Source organism: Silurus aristotelis (genome assembly GCF_946808225.1).
Source record: "Silurus aristotelis genome assembly, chromosome: 11".
Classification (NCBI taxonomy): domain Eukaryota; kingdom Metazoa; phylum Chordata; class Actinopteri; order Siluriformes; family Siluridae; genus Silurus; species Silurus aristotelis.
Window position 1 is genome coordinate 19141013 of NC_139584.1, and position 20731 is coordinate 19161743.

General features: G+C 39.9%; 1 protein-coding gene across 4 annotated transcripts in view; it reads right to left on the reverse strand.

Annotated features, from left to right (window-relative positions):
- Window positions 1-623: 623 nt before the first annotated feature.
- LOC310733348 (SH2 domain-containing protein 6) overlaps window positions 624-20731 on the reverse strand; it is a 135095-nt gene continuing 114987 nt past the window's right edge. For all 4 annotated transcript variants that reach the window (XM_083554565.1, XM_083554563.1, XM_083554564.1 and 1 more), the window contains exons 17-19: window positions 19549-19632; window positions 940-1098; window positions 624-796 (exon numbers count right to left, since the gene is read on the reverse strand). In XM_083554565.1, the coding sequence (XP_083410691.1) occupies window positions 680-796; window positions 940-1098; window positions 19549-19632 (360 nt within the window). In that variant the 3' untranslated portion in view covers window positions 624-679. The remainder of the gene's footprint in view (window positions 797-939; window positions 1099-19548; window positions 19633-20731) is intronic.

The window sequence follows — 20731 nt, forward strand, 5'->3', positions numbered from 1 at the left end:
AGAGAGAAATTATTGCCTTATTGCTTAAAATAGCAAGGGTCTATTTTTCCAGAGGAATAATGCAACCCCAGCTATCATTGCTGTTGCTTTCATGAGTCGGCAAATTGAGGTATTTTGTTTTATGACCAACTAATTAGAGATGTTCTATTGTTTGCTTCCTTGGTTAAAATTTAAATTCCTTTTGCCAGTTAGCAACAATTTTAACAGGGCTTTGAGGGACTGTGAGTCTGTCCTTAGTGTGAATGACTGCTGACATGCAGATACATGTGCCACTATTACCCGGTCCAGACACACACCAAGACTTGCACAGATTGGAATTTGCAATTCTTAATAATGAATTTGCTGCTAAAAAAAAGACCCTAATATAAACCTTAATTAAAGAAGAGCATTAGAAGCATTTGGGAACTAGACACCTTTGAAAAATCACTAAATAATTGCAGTATAATCTCTGTTAAATTCTGCACCGTAAAAGAAAAGATAAATGGATTTAAACTTACTGGATTAAATGGAATAAACTATTATATATAAATGTATTAATATTATATATATATATATATATATATATATATATATATATATATATATATATATATATATATATATATATATATATCCTACTGGTTATCAACTACTGATCCTAACTGATTATGGTATACATGTCTGCATGTATTTTGGTTTGTTACAAGTGTACAGGGTGTGTGAGATATGTTGTTTGTTTAGCCTGACTCTTGCTGTCAATGAGCAAAAGGGGGTTATCCTTGTGGTGAGTAATCATCTCCTGCAGACTGCTAAAAAGCTGATACAGACAAAAAATGACGAAAAGAATTTAGTTTAATATGCTGCACTTTTTTTTATAATTTGTATAAACTAGGAAAAAGAACAGTGCATCATAATAAAATACATTCTACAAATTACAAATCAATTATTTTTAAACTTTACCTCCTCACATTTCTTTCCCTCTTTGCCCAGGGCATAGCTGCTGGAGTCCTTCAGAAAGCGAACAGGAATGTTGTAGACTTTATGATTGAAAAGAACAACTAAAGTGAAAGGTTGTGCTGCATTCTGGGCCGTGCTGCACCTAACCATGAAGGAGCCATCCTGATTGAGGTAAACACAATACAAAATATATCACATATACATCTTTACCTTATGGCATTATTATTATTATTATTATTATTATTATTATTATTATTATTATGGCAGTAGCGCAATGCATAAAATCACATAGCATCAATAACAATATCATGGTCAGAATTATGAAATTTGTTGTGAACATTAACTGAAAACCCTTGAATGTTTAAAATGCTTTAGCATGTACCTGACATTCCTCATACTGTAAATTAAGTGACTGTGTATAGAGTGAATATAATCCACAATTTGGCAGTTTGTCTAGCATTGATCACTTGAAGTTTACAAAACTTGCTTTATAATAGTTGGGTGAGACCATGTTAAGTTAGTCATGTATAATGTACTGCTGATAAAATTCTCTCAATCATATTTCTGTTCACGGAGCACTGCTGAAAAAACAGCCAAAGTTGAAAGAACCAGGTGTTAGGTTTATTAACGTTATGGATGTTCGATCCTATGTACGTTCTGGACACGTGGAGGGGAAATTGGTTGTTTATGTTTTTGTTTTGTTCAATTTCAACCATTTGGTATTTGACTGTTTTTTTTTTTTTATATCAAGAAGAATAGGGGCTAATTTAGTTGCAAATTTTTTTAGTTGCAAAAAATCTATTGGGTAGCCTTCTGGGGCAGGGTTTTTATTAGATTATTTTTAGTTAGTACATCAAAGGCTTAAACAATAAAGTGAAAAGTGTAAAAGTATTTTCTAACTTAAACAAGGTAAAAGCCAATATATGTTTTTCTGGCATCAAATTGTGCCATAAAAGCTTGCTTTTAATGGGTTTCTTTTTAATGGGCTTTTAATTAAGTTAATAGGTGGGGTTGGTTTTCCATTTAGAATTTTATTGTAAAGTTTGAGGTACTGCCATCTTAATTAATAAGAATACTCTCTTAAATGTTTTCATGTTATTTATAATGTTATTTTAGATCCCAGTGTTAGGTACTGTATGTGAGGGGATAAATACACATTGTTCACAAAAATATTTGGTCTATAATTCTGTAAAGCTGTTTAGGACAGTGTCCATTGTGAAAAGCGCTACAGAATCGAATTGCTTGAATTGAATTAAATGTGATCATCTCAGGCACCCTCTATAATAATCAATTTACCCTGGCAAGTGTTAATGCACCTCACTAAAATAATACAGACTTTTAAATAAAGTTTTTTCAAAAATCCCAGACTTGAACCGTTACCAGCTGATTATAGGAGGTGACTGTAATTGTGTTTTAAACACTGTTTTAGATCATTTCCCAAATTAACTCTTTTATCACAATCTTCTAAAACAATTAATTCCTTTGAAGTTGTTTGTTCCGAATCCAACTTTTACAGTCTTTTCCTTTTTTTCCTTCAACTCATCATACAGGTATTGATTATTTTTTATAGACAGCAAACTTACTTTGGGAAATGCTTAAAGCTTGTTTACGTGTAGAAATGTCTGAGTCCGACTTATATAAAGACGTTGGGTAATAGGCTTTTTTTACTTTCTGAACAATATGGTAAACGAGACCATATTTATGCATCAAAACAATTATTAGCAGGGAGGCCTCTCCTCGGAGGGGCGTAGCAGACGAGCAGTTGATCAGACTTTCTCCAGGGACCCGTCCTGTGGACGTAGGTGTCCAGTGCACGTACCAGACACAGTCGGTATAATTTCTCCTGGTCTGGGACCTGAAACTGAGGAGGATAGAATGCATGTAACCTTACTGGTCGTGGGACAACTGAGGGCACCTTGGGAATGTAACCCATTCTGGTGTACAAAAAGGCACTGGCCATACCTGGAGTAAACTCCAGAAAGGAGGGGGGCGCCATTCCCTGGATCTTGGAGGCATCTTTCTATCAAGCCTGCGTTCTTCTGCGTTCAAAATCTTAACTACTTGTGGAATACATACAATCGGATCCGAAAGATACAACAGCATATTATCTGCATATAGAGATACTCTATGTTTCTATGTCCCTACTGTTAATGCCAGTAAAATGCCTTGAGCATCTTAATGCTATGGATAGGGATTCGATGGATAAAGTCAAACATATCAAGAAGAATAGGGGCTAATTTATTTGCAAATGTTTTTTTTTTTATTTGGGCCAGGTTTTTTTTATTCTGCATTAAATTATTCACATTTAGAATTTCCTTTATTCATACGTGTTTCTCCAAATAGGTTTTCTGCACTGAATCATATCTACATTATCTACAATCCCAGCATTTCAGAGTTTAATTTAGGGCTTTCGTAAGTACCATATTTTCCGGACTATAAGCCGCTACTTTTTTCCCACGCTTTGAACCCCGCGCCTTAAACAATAAAGCGGCTAATTTATGGATTTTCCTGGGTTTTTCCCAGTTTCAAAAAACAAGCCCCGTAACATTAGACTAATGAAATTGCTGAACGGGTTAAGGTGAACTAATGAAACTCTTTATATTATATTGAGCACGCTCCCACTGAATCGGCCTGCAACACATCATAAATATGGATGTGGTGCCTCTGACATTTGACCTGCCTCTCACTCGGACTGTCAACAGAAAAGTTGAATCATTCGTCACGCACTTCACCTGTGTTCTGAGCTGCACGGCGTCGGGAGAAAAGCTTCACCGATTGTGATTTTTAAACACACAACGATGCCAAAAGACGAACTCTCCTATCCTATGGATCTTACATTTCTGAATAATATGTGCAACTGTAGTCACAGGAACATCTAGCTGCTTGGAGATGGTCTTATAGCCTTTACCTTTATCATGCTTGTTTATAATTTTCTTTCTAATCTCCTGAGACAACTCTTTCCTTCACTTCCTCTGGTCCATGTTAAGTGTGGTACACACCATGTCACCAGACAACACAGTGACTACCTGGAGCCCTATATATAGGCCCACTGACTGTTTACAAGATTGTAGACACCTGTGATGCTAATTAGTGGACACAACTTGAATTAACATGTCCCTTTGGTCACATTATTTTCAGTCTTTTCTAGGGCTACCATCAATTTTGTCTAGGCCTGTTCTATGAGTTCATTTTTTTAAATAATAATTACGTTGAAGCATGGTTGAAAAGCAATGTATGACTTTCATTGGTTAACATTCATAGAATTTTTATTTATTATTACTTTTGTCAGATTAAAGTTTTTCCTGTGACCATTGTGAGTTTTTCTTTCATTGGTACCAACAAGGGTACCAACAATTTTGTCCACGTGTGTATGAGATTATTTCTCCCCTGATAACTACTTTAAGTGTTTTCCACAATGTAGATGCTGATATAGATTCTGATCTGTTATGTAATAAGAAGTTATCTATGGCTGTAGTTACGAATGTACAGAATGCAGGATCTGATAACAAGGACGTATTCAGTCTCCACAGAGGTCGTTCATTGTACCTCAGATTACAAATGAGATCTAATTGGTGTACTTGTGAGAAATAGAAATGCTCTTCTGCATGGAAACAGAAATCACCAAGGATCAATGGCCCCCACTTGATCTAAGAATGTGGATGAGGCTTGGGCCATCTTGGGCCAACAGGATAAAGACCTGGGATTAGAACGATCGAGAGGTGAATCCATAACAGTATTTATGTAACCACCAAATATCAGGAGATGGGAGTTAAGATCTGGCAGTAAAGAAACAAGCTTATTAATAAACCTCACATCATCCCAGTTGGAGGCATATACGTTAACTAATAAGACAGGATCATGATATAAACTCCCAGAGACTCTATCTACCCTGAGGATCAGTAATTGAAGCAGAGGCCGTAAATTAGATGTTTTTCTGTATCAAAATGGCAGCGCCCCTTGCTTTAGAATTAAAATTAGAGTGAAAGATTTGTCCCACCAATTATTTCCTGGGTCTAAACTGATCACTAATGCGTAGGTGGGTTTCCTGTATAAATATTATTTCAGATTTTAGTTTTTTTAAATATGCCAAAATCCTGCCTCTTTTGGCTGGGCTATTTAGGCCTTTAACATTCCAGCTAACAAATCTAACTTCCGACCCCCCCAGGAAATTTTTCTAAATCGGCTAATGTGCTAATATAAATTTTAATCAGCAAACACAACACAGAGATGCAATCAGCAATATACACATTTTCTCACCGTTAAGTACTTCTAAAGACATAACATAAAACCAAACTTCCCCAGCAATTTTTTGATAAACAGAATGCAAAACCAAACTTCCCAACATACTCCCTTGTTTCCCCATCTAAAACTCGCATGGCTCCCGGTTATCCATTCTTTACCAATCAAACATCTTGAGGATGCATGAAGTACAGCATAGCATTGTTATAATGTTTGTGCAGCTGAAATTGTGTAGCTTAAATTACAAGGCATTAAACAGAAACAAAAGCAAAAATTACGTCTTTTCTTGGCATTTTAAATTACCACATTCCTGAGTGTTTTACCATTATTATTTACCTTTGCAGACAGTGCAGCCTAATACGGCAAAAGCCAGTCTTTAATCTTGCGCATGAATGCGTTGTCTGCAAAAAGCCTCAGCAGCCTTGGCCTTCCGGAATGTTAATAATTCACAGGTAAGCCCTTCTGGATCTGTTCTCAAGATCATCAAGAAGAGATGAATTTTGTGTTTTCAAGGCTTTAATCGTCGTTCCGCTGCGACAAGCCTTTCAAAGTTTTCACCAACTAATACCTCAGTGAACGTGAGTCGATGTTAAAACGAGCTTACTGTCTTCCTTAACGTGTCAAGAGAGGCTTGCAACGGCTTGACTGAATCTTGAATTAAGCTTGCCATGTCCTCTTTTAAACTGGCTCGTTGTTTTGCCAGTTCAGAGACTAGCTGACCCATCAACAAATTGTCCGTGTTGTCTTTTACAGGTGTATCCTTGCTGTTAGCGGTATCGTTAGATGCCATGATTGCTAGCTTACCCCCTATGGTAGCACCTGATCGTGTTGTTGGTGCAGTACTCTGCTTCTGCTTCAGTTGCTTATTTCTTTTTCTGAATTAAGTGTAGATCCTATATTTTATGTTGTGAAGCAATTAGATGAAAAGAGAAAAGATGCTTTAATAGGTTTGAAAGGAGTGTGGTTGGGAGGTCCTTGTCACCGCTGCTCTCTCATACATCGCTAAAACAGGAAGTCAAAAATAGGGCTTTTGAATCTCAGATAGTTGATAAATATAATTTACACTGACTCATTTGTGCCTAAAACCTTGATGCAGAGAAGGCATTCGATTGTGTTATGGGATTATTTATTTTATATATACAGTACCTCGGGTTACGAATTTTATTCATTCCGGAACACCATTTGAACCCTGGAACATGTGTATACCAATACGAATTTCCACATAAGGAATAATGGAATGTGGGATAATGCGTTCCGAACGACCCAAAATATTTATATTAAAATAGAAATACAACTGTTTTAATTGGTGCCTTAACATCTAAAAGTGTTCCGGGCACACGGCACGCACTTCCGATTCTGCGGTGCGCACTTCTGGGTCGGTGGCCATCTTGCCATTTTTCACGCGCCTCCCGGTATTTTAAGGACAACCAAGACTTTAGCTCGAGGCTAGATTATCTCACTGGCTTCCAAAGTCCCTGAGGACATTGCCTGCCATTCTCCCTGCTCCTGTACCTGTTCCTGCTCCTGACCCCTGTTCTGCTCTGTTTTGGTTTTGACCTCTGTTTTTGGTTTGTGTTTTGCTCTGCCCTTTTTGCTCAGTTTGCTGGCTATCGGATTTTTTGGACCGTTTTTGTTTTTGCTTTTGTCTTCACTGCATTGCCCTGTTTGCCTCTGTTTTAGACCCTGGACTGTTTTTGGACTTTGTTTTTGCCTTTGCCCTATTGCTCTGCTTGCACTTCAATTAAAGCCTGTTTTCTTCATAACCCTGTGTGCATCCTGCATTTGGGTCCTCACTTATCTAGTCACCCCCATGAGCTCACTGACAGAATAATCTGGCCAAAAGATGGACTCAGCAGATGTTTTGAAGCATTGGCCTTGCTCCACCAGACCGGCAATTCAGGGACCCAACTGAGATGATCGACATTCTGAATCTCAGCCCCCAGCAGTGAGCTGAGTATTTTTGGGTGCATCATGTACAATCAGTGGCAAACCAAATGGTTTTAAATAACCTCCTGAGAGGACTGTCTCTCCAGCCCCTGAGCTCTGCTGGGGGGCTGCCCAACCTCAGCCTTCCTGTCTGACTAGTAACATTGCCCTGCCCTTCCGACTTGCCAAGATCACCTCCAAACCTGTCCAGAGTCCCGCTGAGGGTGCCGCTCCGCTCCAGAGTCCCGCCGAGTGCCCAATCATTGCTGACTCATTGCTGGGTTTTGCTGACAACTTGGTCCAGACCTCCGCAGAGGGCGTCGCTCGGCCTCAGACCTCCGCAGAGGGCATTGCTCCGCCTCAGACCTCCGCAAAGGGCGTCGCTCCGCCTCAGACCTCCGCAAAGGGCGTCGCTCCACCTCAGACCTCCGCAGAGAGCGGAGGCCAGAAAGTGCTTGGGGCAGCCACCTGGAGGCTCGCTCCATGCTTCGTTCAGCCTTTCCTAACCTCCAAGGCAGTTTGCCTCAAGCCCCACTGTGTCCGCCACTGGCACTTCACTTTCCTCGTGCCCCAGGATTATTGTGCCTTTCCAGCATTGCTGGAATGCTGGCATGATGGAGATGACGTTCGGTGGAGGAGAAGGAGAATTATTGTTTGGAAGGAGAATCTCCTTTCATTATGATGTGGGTTAAACTATCACCGGAATCACTGTTATATGTTATTTTTTCTTGATGATCTCCTTCTTTAGTTTCACAGTGATGGATTCTTTTTTTCTTCCACCTTAAATAACAGGCTTCTTTTCCTTCAGCGACATGATTAAAACCTATTTATAGTCACTTTTTCAACAATAAATAATATATTTACTGTTATAATGTAATACACGAGATGCACTATGATAAGTGTATACGATACTGTTCAGTAATGACTACTGTACTGTAGTATTAACGTAACAAAGACACAGTGATAAACAGTGCTTAGACGGTGCTATCACAATAAATTCAAGACGCTAAATAAGTTTCTGAGGAGGTAAAAGTGAACGGGTTGCATGATGGAAGAACCAACGTCCCCTCAAAATTTTGCTCGCTAGTTTAAAATTATTCTTATCCTGAATCTTTATACGTAAACAGATATGAAAATGTTGGCGAATGATGATTTGTATTCTGAATTATACGTATTCAGGGACGTTCCCAAGGTTCCACTATATAAAAAAAATGTAGTTGATACATTTTTGTCCCGCCGTCTGTAAAAACAAATGCTATTAGTTCTGATTATTTCCCTCTTCACCATAGTACTAGACAGGGTTGTCATATGTCCCCTCTTTTGTTTGCTATAGCTAAATAACCTCTTCTAAGACAGTTCAGTGGTGTTTCAGTTTATAAATTAAACTTACATAAGAGTGAGTTTTTCCCAATAAATTCTTCTGCGAGAGCTCTCCCAACATAATATTAGCATTTAAATTAGCATCAGATAATTTCTGATACCTACGAGTAACAGTAACATGGATGTATGTTTACCTCTTTAAGCATAATTCCTTTGCAATTTTGGGGGGGAAAAAACAAGATCTTCCTAAGTGGACAACTCTCCCACTTTCTCTAGCAGGCAGACTCAATACTATAAAAGAAATTCTATTCTTCCTAAATTTATTTTCCTGTTTCAAAGTATACCAAAAACATTCGCTAAGACTTTAGATCAAGTGATGTCTGATTTTATTTGAAACAGAGGCCCAATATGAATCCAGAAATCGTTTATCCAACAGTTTTGCACTCTCCTATTTCTAAATCTATTATTGGGTGGCAAATATTCATTGTATTTAATATTGGAGCCAGTCACATTACAGACAATGCCATGGGTTCTGAGATCTAAAATGGAATGTAGTTTCTGTGCTTTATTACATGCTTTATTATTCTCTTTGTTGATGTCTTTGCATTAAAGTCATCTAATTTTTAACATCAGGCCTGTCATCTATATATGAAAATCCCACCTTTTTACCATCTAATTTTGATGGATCTCTTGCATTGTGGTTTAGAAGGGGCATTGAAAACATGAATGATCTTTTTCAGGAAGCTACATTTGTTACTTTTTCTTATTTGTCAGAATAATTTTATCTTCCCAAAACCCTTTTTTTCCCCCAATATCTTCAGATTCATAAATCTATAGAAAATATATTTTCTTATTGCACTCATGCACCTCCTAAACAAGAGATTGATCAGGTTCCAGAAACAAAACTCTGTAAAGGTACTGTATTCCATATTTAAAACAGTTTTCCTTCTCTAAAATAAAGCGGAATTGGGAGTCTGATCTTAAGCTTGTTTTTACAGACAAGGAATAATCCAAGGCCCTTTGCTGTGTACATACCTCCTTTATATGTGCTTTACATTCACTTTATCAGTTTGTTGTTGCATAGAGTATATTGGACAAATGCCAAATTGTCTAAAATCAAACCTAGCTTTAATCCAACTTGTGATTGATTTTGACAAGCTCCAGCTACTATTTAATATACTTCTTAGCTTTGCCCAGCCTTGACTTCTTTCTAGGCATCAATTTTCAATCAACTTCCGAATGTATTATTTAGAAAATGGAACCATGCCCCTCTAGTATAATTTTTTGACTCAACCCCACAAATGTTTCCTTGTCACCCTCACAGTCAAACGTGTCAACCCTACAAATGTTTTCTTGTCACCCTAACAGTCAAACGTGTTTGCTTGGTACTTGCTAAAAGGCTTATATTACTGACCTGGAAGAATCCTTTCCCATCCAGCTACTTTCAGTGGATGCACAACCTGATGATACAGAAAGGTTTCACACTACTTGCCAACCCTTCTTGTCACATAAAAAATAATAAAATAAATACATATTAAATGTCAGGGTCTGGATATTTTATGGGGTGTTTGTTTTTTCTTTGGCCACAAGATGCCACCACTGTTTTCCCAAGCCTCTGGTCTTCTCGAGTCTTCTGGTACCTCCTGTCTTCCCCGAGTATCCCTGTTCATGTTCATTTCTTTATTCTGCTTTGACATTACTTTATTTTGAATTAGTCTTGTTTTATTATTTTGTATTGGCAACCCACTCTGAACCCAGCCATTAGGGAGGCACAATCCAGTGCACTCTCAGTGCCGGTCCCAAGCCCGGATAAATGGGGAGGGTTGAGTTAGGAAGGGCATCCAGCGTAAAACATGTGCCAAATCAAACATGCGGGACACGATTAAGAATTTCATACCAGATTGGTCGAGGCCCGGGTTACCAACGACTGCCACAGGTATCGTTGGCCAACAGGGTACCGGTGGAAGATGTCTACAGAGACAGCAGGGAAAGGAGAAGTGTAGAAGAGTAGAGGTTAGGGTTGGTACTTTAAATGTTGGCACTATGACTGGTAAAGGGAGAGTGGTAGCTGATATGATGGAAAGGAGAAAGGTAGATATTTTGTGTTCAGGAGACACCTGGGTTTAAACTGTTTTATTATGGTGTGGATGGAAAGAGAAATGGTGTAGGGGTGATCCTGAGGGAAGAGTACAGTAAGAGTGTAGTGGAGGTGAAGAGAGTTTCTGATAGGGTGATGATCGTGAAGGTGGAGGTTGAAGGGATGATGATAAATGTCATCAGTGCCTATGCTCTACAAGACGGCTGTGAGATAGAGGAGAAGGAAAGATTCTGGAGTGAATTAGAATGACAGACTGGTTCAAGGTGAAGGTTGGACTGCATCAAGGATCGGCCCTGAGCCGACAGGTTGACAGACGAGGTCAGACAGGAGTCTCCCTGGACTATGATGTTTGCGGATGATATTGTGATTTGTGGTGAGAGTAGTGAGCAGGTTGAAAGGAGCCTGGAGAGGTGGAGGTATGCGCTAGAGATAAGAGGAATGAAAGTCAGTAGGAGTAAGACAGAGTACATGTGCGTAAATGAGAGGGAGGGCAGTGGAGTGGTGCGGTTGCAGGGAGAAGAGGTGGAGAAGGTAGGGCAGTTCAGGTACCTGGGGTCAACAGTGCAAAGTATTGGGGAATGTGTTAGGGAAGTAAAGAAAAGAGTGCAGGCAGGGTGGAGTGGGTGGAGAAAAGTGACAGGAGTGATTTGTGATAGAAGGATATCTGCAAGAATGAAAGGGAAGGTTTATAGGACTGTGGTGAGACCTGCGATGTTGTATGGATTAGAGAAACGGCATTGAGTAAAAGACAGGAGGTGGAGCTGGAGGTAGCAGAGCTGAAGTTGTTAAGGTTTTCGTTGGGAGTGACGAGGATGGACAAGATTAGAAATTAGTTTATTAGAGGGACAGCGCATGTTGGAGATTTTGGTGACAAGGTGAGGGAGGCGAGATTGAGATGGTTTGGGCATGTGCAGAGGAGGGACATGAGTTATATTGGTAGGAGAATGCTGAGGATGGAGCCACCAGGAAGGAGGAAAAGAGGAAGGCCAAGAAGGAGGTTCATGGATGTGGTGAGGGAAGACATGCAGGTAGTTGGTGTAAAAGAGGCAGATGTAGAGGACAGGGTGGTATGGAGAAGGATGATCCGCTGTTGCGACCCCTAATGGAAGCAGCCGAAAGAAGAAGAAGAAGATTGGCAACCCACTCTGCCTGTGTTCATTTTTGGTAATCTTTTCTCAAGCTTGTTTGTTGGACTTATTATTTTCATAAAAAAGAATCATGCCATTGCACATCTTGTGTGTCTTTGCTAGTGCTAGAGTGTCTACCACTTTGTCAGGGAGAACCCTGCTTTTCATACTAGCTCCTCGCTATCATACTAATTATCCACACCTGACACTCATTCCCTGCACATACATAAACCCCTCACTCCCTTTCCCTCACCGTCCGTTATTGTTTTCCATATGCTCCATCTACGGTTGGACTCCCCAGAGCGCACCACGGATATCTCTCTCACAAACTCTTCACTACCGCTGGTATTTGTGTAATTGCTTCACCCTCTTATTAAAGACTGCACCGTTTTGTACTCCGGCTTCCACCTCCATTTTTGCCGCATAAAAGAATAACGGACCGATACAACGAGGAAGATTAAACCAGCATTACCTCGCGATAGATCCACAACCCGGCACTTCATCCGACACGGTTCGAGACCTTATCACCGCTCTCCGAGCCGCCTTCCCGTCCGCCGCTGCTCGCCAGAACCCGCCCGCTCTCACCAGCAGCCCGAAGGCACTCCCAACCACCTTTTCGGGAGAAGCAGCTGAATGACGCAGCTTTCTTTTATAGGTGAACTTATACATCGAGATGCAGCCACAGTGATTCCCCTCCAAACCCTCCAAGGTGGCATTTCTCATCTCTCTTCTTTCCGGGAGAGCACTGGCCTGGGCGCAGACGCTGTGCAGCGCAGCCAGCTCCGTGGTGAATTCCTACGCCCAATTCACCACTCACTTCACGGAGGTGTTCTGTGCTGCTTCCGGGCTCCTCACCACAGCCGATCAGCTGCTCAGCTTACGTCAGGGAGCAGAGAATATCACCGACTACAGTCTCCGGTTTCGAAGCCGGCGGCACTGCTGAGTGTGTATAGACTGGGGCTGGCTCCAGAAATTAAGTTTGCAATGGCAGTTTACGATAACACAGTGGGGCTGGAGGCTTTCATACAGAAATCCATCGGGCTTTTCCAGCGCCTAGCAGCCTGCCACCCAACCTCACTTCATGCTGCCTGGACCCACTGCTGTTCCTGAATCCAAACCCATGCAGCTCGGTTTGCAGAGGCTTTCCCCGATAGAAAGAAACAGCCATCTAGCCACTGGGAAATGTCTGTATTGCAGAACACCGGGTCACTCCATCACCACACGCCCTGCTCATCTGTTGAGTTCCCCACAGACATCTAACCCTTGTCCAAGCTCACCATAACTCTCCTAACCCCCACTCTCTCTATCTCCGTGCTCGCTCTAGTCGACTCCGGCTCAGCAGGGAATTTCATCTCCCAAGCCTGCCTCGACTGACTACAGCTTCCCCGAGGGAGGGGTGCCCAGGACTTAGCCATCCAAACCATCCAGGTATGCCCGCTGGGCCGGGGTTGGGTAAAGTACTGTGCACCGGCTATCACCCTACAGATGGGATTATTTCACAGGAGATCCGTTTTATGGTGCTGGAGAACTCAACATTTAGCGTGATCCTAGGGAGGCCCTGGTTAAAACAACATGCTCCCAAGTGTTCCTGGGACCCCTGCGACATCCTAATGGTTAAGTCACAGTGGGCTCCACTCGGGTGGAGGAAGCCACAACCATGACCAAGGTGGACATCCCCGAGGAATATCGGGCCTTTGCGGATGTGTTCTATGCACAGGCAGCCACTCGTCTCCCCCCACATCGACCATGGGACTACTGTGTCGACCTACTTCCCGGAGCTAAGCTGCCTAAAGGTCGGGTGTATCCCCTGTACGCTCCAGAACATCGGGCGATGGAGGAGTACTTCCAGCAGGCACTCTGTCAGGGTTTTATCACTCACTCACTCAGGAAGAAGGATGGGGGCCTCTGACCCTACATTGATTACAGGCATCTGAACTCTCAGATCGCACCACTCCCTTATCCTCTCCCGCTCGTACCAGCCACTTTGGAGGATCTAAGGGAGGCTAGGGTGTTTTCGAAGTTGGACCTCCGAAGCGCCTACAACCTGGTTCGTATCCGAAAGGGGGACGAGTGGAAAACCGCATTCATCACGCCCTCAGGACACTACGAGTACTGGGTCATGCCATACGGCATCTCTCCCGTAGTCTTCCAGGGTTTTATAAATGAGGTGTTCTGGCCATACCTCCAAAGGTTCGTCATGGTCTATATCGACGACATCCTGATTAACTCCTGGGACCTACAGGAGCACCGTAAACATGTGTGCAAAATCCTGGAAGTGCTCTGCTCCCACCAACTATACCTGAACCTCTCCAAATGTGAGATCCACTGCCCAAAGATCCACTTTTTGGGCTATGTCATCAGCTCGGAGGGCATCCAGATGGACGAGGGGAAGGTAAAGGCTGTACGGAATTGGCCTATCCCTGAGACTGTGAAGGAGCTCCAACGTTTCCTGGGCTTTGCCAATTTCTATCATCAGTTCGTCCAGGGGTACAGCAAGATCACCGCTCCCCTTACCTCTCTCCTCCAAGGCAAAGCGAAAACCCTACAGTGGACCCACGAAGCCCAGGAGGCTTTCAACAGGCTCCGGAAACGTCCGGAAAAGTCCTGTTTCTCACTCACCACAGATGTAGACTAGTTTACGAAGCTAAGAGCTTAGAATGAGCAGGCAGAAGGCAGTAAGAAGTTTGGGGATAACGTGGATGAGACAGAGGGAGTCAGTGATGTAAACATGACTGAGAACAGAGACGTTCATGATCATCATAATTTTTTCTCTGCTTGTGTTCTATATGTGGATGTTCAGCCTGGACACATTGATTAAGTAACTACATTTTAAATTCGTTTTGTATTAATATAGGCTGTCAAAATAAAACTTATTTTGAACGGCACTAAATGTTATTAACGCGCGATCAATACAGCGCGCATTTCTGTTTTTACCATTTTTATAAAAAAAATACATAAATAACTAAATATAAAAGAGACGAAATTAAAACGTTCGGTAAAACATACATTTATCCACGACGTCCTTTCTTTACTAAGATATAAAATAAATAAATAAACTCCACCGAAAAATATTTTTAATCAGTAAACTTTTGTTTTATTTCTGCGCCAAGTCTCAATTCAAACACCAAATCCGCCATGATTCACACAATTTACCCTCTAGGTGGCTTTTTGTGGGTTTTTCCCTTATAATGGCAAAACAAGCTTAAATTTCTGTCTTTATCGATCGTACAGATAAGAACAATACATTATTCAAATCTGTAAAATCTGTATAATGTTATAATAAATGTATAATAAATGTAATTAACGCGCGATCAATTCAGCGCGCATTTCTGTTTTTATAAGAACAATACATTATTAAAATCTGTAAAATCTGTATAATTTATATATATAAAAGCTTCTTGACTTGAAGAGGTGCACTTTCTCCGGTATCACCTTATTAACTGTGTGAAAACATAGCAAAGGCTCTTAATGATGTCCACACATCTCTGCACTGCTATAGCCTTTATATTTAACCACTGTACATATGCTTACATATATATCACATGCTGTAAATATGCTACATATTTATCTGCACTATTTGCACAATTGCTACTTTTTGCACTTCTGGTAGATGCCAAACTGCATTTTGTTGCTGTGTACCTGTACTATGCAATGACAATAAAGTTCTATCTATCTATCTATCTATCTATCTATCTATCTATCTATCTATCTATCTATCTATCTATCTATCTATCTATCTATCTATCTATCTATCATTAATATGATGTGAGGTCCAGTTAACAGCTAAAACAGGTAGAAGTAATAACTACTTTTTACTTAAGTACATGTCAGAGCCAAGACTTCTTTACTTTCACTTGAGTAAAAAAGTATAATCACTACTTCAACTTTTACCCGAGTATTTTAAAATATGAGTATCTGTACTTCTACATAATTAAAGGATGTGTGTACTTTTGCCACCTCAGTCGGCTGCCGAACAGAATTATGACATAGGCAACCGTGAGCTCTTGGCCATCAAGCTGGCCCTGGAAGAATGGAGACACTGACTGGAGGGAGCTGAACATCCATTCTCAGTGATTACCGACCACAAGAACCTCCAGTATCTATGGTAGGCCGGAGGCTCAACCCCAGGCAAGCTCAATGGGCCCTCTTCTTCACCCGGTTTCGTTTCCACATCACGTACCAGGCCGGTATACAGAACGGAAAGGCGGATGCTCTCTCCTGGATGTTCGGGCCAGAGGAACCCAGCAAGCCAGAGCCCATCATACCTCCCGCACTCATTTTGGCCCTATCATTTGGCAGCGTATCAGATGCAACGAGCCCTCTGTAACACCCGCAGGCACGCCGACGTGAGATCCAGGAGACCTCGTGTGGCTGTCCATGAAGGACCTGAGGCGGGGACTGCCCTGTCGCAAACTGAGCCTCCGGTTCAACAGGCCCTTCAAGGTCGCCGACCGGGTCAGGTGTCTTACAGGCTGGAGCTGCCATCGAGGTACCGCATACACCCCACTTTTCACGTGTCCTTGCTAAAACCCTGTGTCTCGCCTGTGTCTTGTCCCCAAGGTGACCCCGAGGCGCTCACCCAGCCAGAGATCGTGGATCAGCCCGAGGTCTATTCGGTGCGGGGGTCACCTCAAATACCTGGTGGACTGAGAGGGATACGGCCCGGAGAAGCGATCTTGGGTAGCCCGTCAGGAGGTGCTGGACCTCCTGTTTTTGAAAGAGCCCTTTCTACTGTTTCTTTTTTTTTCTTTTTTTTTTTACCTGAGTACTAATCAGCTCATCAAACATTTTGTTTTTGTAACTATCACAATAATATGTAACAAGCTAGAGATTCTTTTACAGTAAGCAATTTTTTTTCAAATAATAATAATTTTAACAGACATATATATGTATATATATATATATATATATATATATATATATATATATATATATATATATATATATATATATATATATATATATATGTGTGTGTGTGTATATATAAACACAAGAATGTGGCTCCTAGCATTATTCTTCACCACCAAAACTTTTAACTATTAATAATACTGTTAGCATGTTATATGTTTATTGTCAAACAAACAATACTCAGCAAACAACAAACAATATTTGTAAAAGTTGTAAACAAACAATATTCATCAATCAAATATTTATTTATCGATCGTTGGACACGTATTGAAAAGCTGGTAGCCTTCTTGTTTCTTACCTTGACCACCTTCTTACATATAGATACATTTTCTGTTCTGATCTCAAGTCTGGGCAAACTTTTGAGTATGCACCAATCAGAGGCTGCAGTTTTATGATGTCATCATGTAGACTAATTACAAAGTATTTTACAGTATTTTAAAACTACAAAAATACAAAACACAAGTATTTTGATACAAAATATGAAGCCGTTTTCATTAACCATATCAAATACAAATAGCAAAATCATATTTTATATTTGAAATAAGTATTTGAAATACATGCATCATAAATACATTAATCCCCCACTTTACCGCTGTTCGAATCTCACGCCCCCGATTTAATGGATTTGTTTTTATGAAGTTTTATGTTGAAATAATAACATTATGTAATAAAAATAGCATTATTAATTATAAAATGAAGTAAAATGTTAATACAGTACAGTACTGTATACAAAATATTTTTGGGGTGCCGTAAGTTTTTTCAATTCAATTCAATTCATAGCAATAAGAACACATAATAAACCATATCCTTCTATTCTTCTCTCTCTCTCTCTCTCTCTCTCTCTCTCTCTCTCTCTCTCTCTCTCTCTCTCTCTCTCTCTCTCTTCTCTCTCTCTCTCTCTCTCTCTCTCTCTCTCGGTTGAAACATGCCCCTGAGGTTCCAGTGACCACTGTTCCTGCCCCTCTCCCCTCCTCAGATCTCTCGCTTTGAGTTTGTTTGTTGTTAAAAGCGCTATACAAATAAAAATTGATTGAATTAAATATTTAGTATTTGATAATCTTTTAAACTTAGTTTTATATACAATTTCAAATGTTAACTTTGCAAACCATTATAAAATACATATGATATTTCTTCACATTGAATACTTATTCAAGCATTACAGTTAATATACTGCCTGGCAAAAAAGGTCAGCACCTGGATTAAGCTAAGAAAATAATTACTGCAGTGATTAAAATGATTCAGCTGGCAACAAGTTAATAATGGTCAATGATGCACTGAGTTGCTTAATTTTTCTTAAACATGTTCTAATTTCTTAAACTTGTTCTAAGACATATTCTGTGGTTGTGGAAAAGGTGTTACTGCGTTTCACAAGGGTCAAGTTATTAGCCTGCATCAAGCAAATAAATCAAATAAGGAGATTTGCTAAAACTACTAAAATTAGGTTAACTTTTACAGTCTGGAAGGATAATGAACAATCATCCCAAAAAAGTAATTGTCATAAATCTATAATAATTGTGATCATAGATGACTAACATTTGGTAAAACCAAATTCCTTTTACACTATCAGTTTGAAGAAAACATCAGAGTTTGGTACTAAACAGCTAAGTAGCCTTAATAAAAATAACTTATAAATAAGACTTATAAGGGGGAAAAAAGTCTTCAATTTGCTAGGGAGCATAAAAATTAGACTTTAGAGTTATGGAAAAAGGTTATGTGGCAGATAAGTCCAGAGTAATAGATGCATCAGGGTAAGAAGAGAGGAGAATGAAGAGATGCATGCATCATGCCTAGTCTCTACAACATTGGTCTAGTCTAGATTCAGCAACATAGCTGACCAGGTTTTTCTTTTTTTTTTTTAGCTAGGCAGTTTATATTTTTACGTGCATTTTCTATTTATTTATTGTAAAGTGTCTACTTATTTATTATATAATGTCTTGCATTTTTATTATTTGATTCTTCTTTTGTGGTTTTGTTTTTTTGTCTTTGTCCAGTAAAAAAAACATTTTGTTTGTAAATTGCCTAGGCTTTGTCCTCAATTAAGCCTCATGCTTTAAATTGTTAATGATGCTTCTGTGAGAAAATGTTTAACTGAATTAGCTTTTTTTCTATCACACTGAGAGTAAAAATTATGGTGTTTACACAGAGAATGTGTAAACACACACAAACCTTTTCCCCTTTATTTAAAATTAGGGTTGCACAATTTGCGAAAAATGTTATGCTGCGATTATTGAAGTCAATATTGTGGTATGCGATTGCAATATAATAAATGGTATCATGAATTAACTTGATTGCCTATCAAGGAAAATGCACACACAGATTAGTGATAAATGCTAAAATGTACATTTCTAAAACTAGAAATGTTTTTTAAATATATTTATTTTTACAAAATTAAACATTTTCATTAAAGTAAAACTTATTTTCTCAAAAGTATAGCTAAAAAAAATAAAAAAAAAATGTTTCCACAAAAATAAGATTGGGGGTATGTGGTGATAATAGGAATCTTGAATAGGGTGCCAAAAAAGCTAGAAACAGCCCTTTTTACACAGGATGTAAAACACCAAAGAGAGAGAGATTGGGCGGAGCTGAGGGCGTGTATGGAGACGTAATGGAAAGAAGCGGTGGTCGCTGAGTGAAGAGTGCCAATCCTCGACAGTGTGTGGGTTCTCGGGTTGGCATCAAGAGAACACTTGCGGGACCGTGAGTGGGTGAGTACGAGGGAAGGAAAGTGAATGAAAAATAAAAGATAGCTCTGTATGTTGAACCAATTCAAAAGGAATTGCTAATTGTATTTGCAATTGCGTTTTCCATATGTGGACGCACAATCGCAATTGTGATAAGATTAATCGTGCAGCACTAAAGTTTTAAAATAAACCCATATCCTCTGGGGTTTTGAAATGTTGTAAGTGCTTATGTGACTGTGCCTCAATCGTTGCAATTAAGGATTTGCATTGTAAGCTGCATGCTACATGGTATCACTGTCTAAAGTCTGCTTACCTTATTTACTTTCAGTAAGGTGTCCTCTGCAGTTTTGCGTCCACATATTCCAGCAAACCACTCTTTGTCTTTCAGCCCACTCCCCTGGAAAATAAACTATACTGTTTACTGACATCCTTCATTGTTCACACTGCACAAAAAGGCCAGAGAAATCGAAATTGTCTAAAACTAGTATTTTTTGTGCTGGGTTCTCTCTACACTGTGTGTATATCAGTGCCTTGTTGGGTTGCTTGGAACTATGAAGGCAATGTTGTCTGAGTTGTGATTTTCCTGAAGAACGAAGCACCATGAACTGTCAGGTGGCCTGTATTTTACAGTATTTTTCAAATGAGACAATGGTTTCCTGGAAAAGTACCTTCTGAATGTAGAAAGAAGATAAAACAAAATATGCAACTATAATTGTAAAACAACATCAGGGCTGTTAAGAGCACCATTACCCTGGTAAAAAAAAAGAAATATTACACAAAAAGTATATTACACAAAACGTGTCAAACTCAAGTTTTGCAAGCCAAATATGGTCTTCTACCTAAACGTCTCTAGGTTACATATGTTACCCTAGTTCCCTGAGGGAACGAGATGCTGTGTCGGAACACTCTGAAATATTGTGTAAATCAGTCAGAATTGGACACGGGCCGTCATCGGCGGGGTGACGTCAAAACCAGAAAGTATAAAATGTCTCGTTCCCTTAGGAAACTAAGGTTACATACGTAACCTAGAGATGTACCCTTTCAGGAACCCAAACTGCGTCTGAGTTATTTTGGAAATAACTTGCCTACCAGTTAAATTTAAATTTAAAGATGACTGCCCTTGCGCGCAAAAATACAATACAAAAATGCAAAAGATAATTAAGTGTATAATATAAGTGTATAATTATAGGTCTTTTATCATGGGGCATTCGCCAAGGACAATAATACATGAGTCCGGTTGTGCGCACTCCACACACTGGATCTGGTATACGAGCATGTGCTGTGCCTCCTGCACAGTTGAATGTAAACACCATCCAGAATAAATGAATTAAGAAACATGCACGGTGAGTAGAAGAGCTTATAGTTTATAAAAAAAGACTCAAAATGAATCACTTTCACATTGCTGCACCAAAAACTGTTAATGTAGAAACTATTTCCTCCACCCTTCGTCTCGCCTCCATGTTGTGGTCTGCTCTCTGGAAAACTGCCAGCTGCAG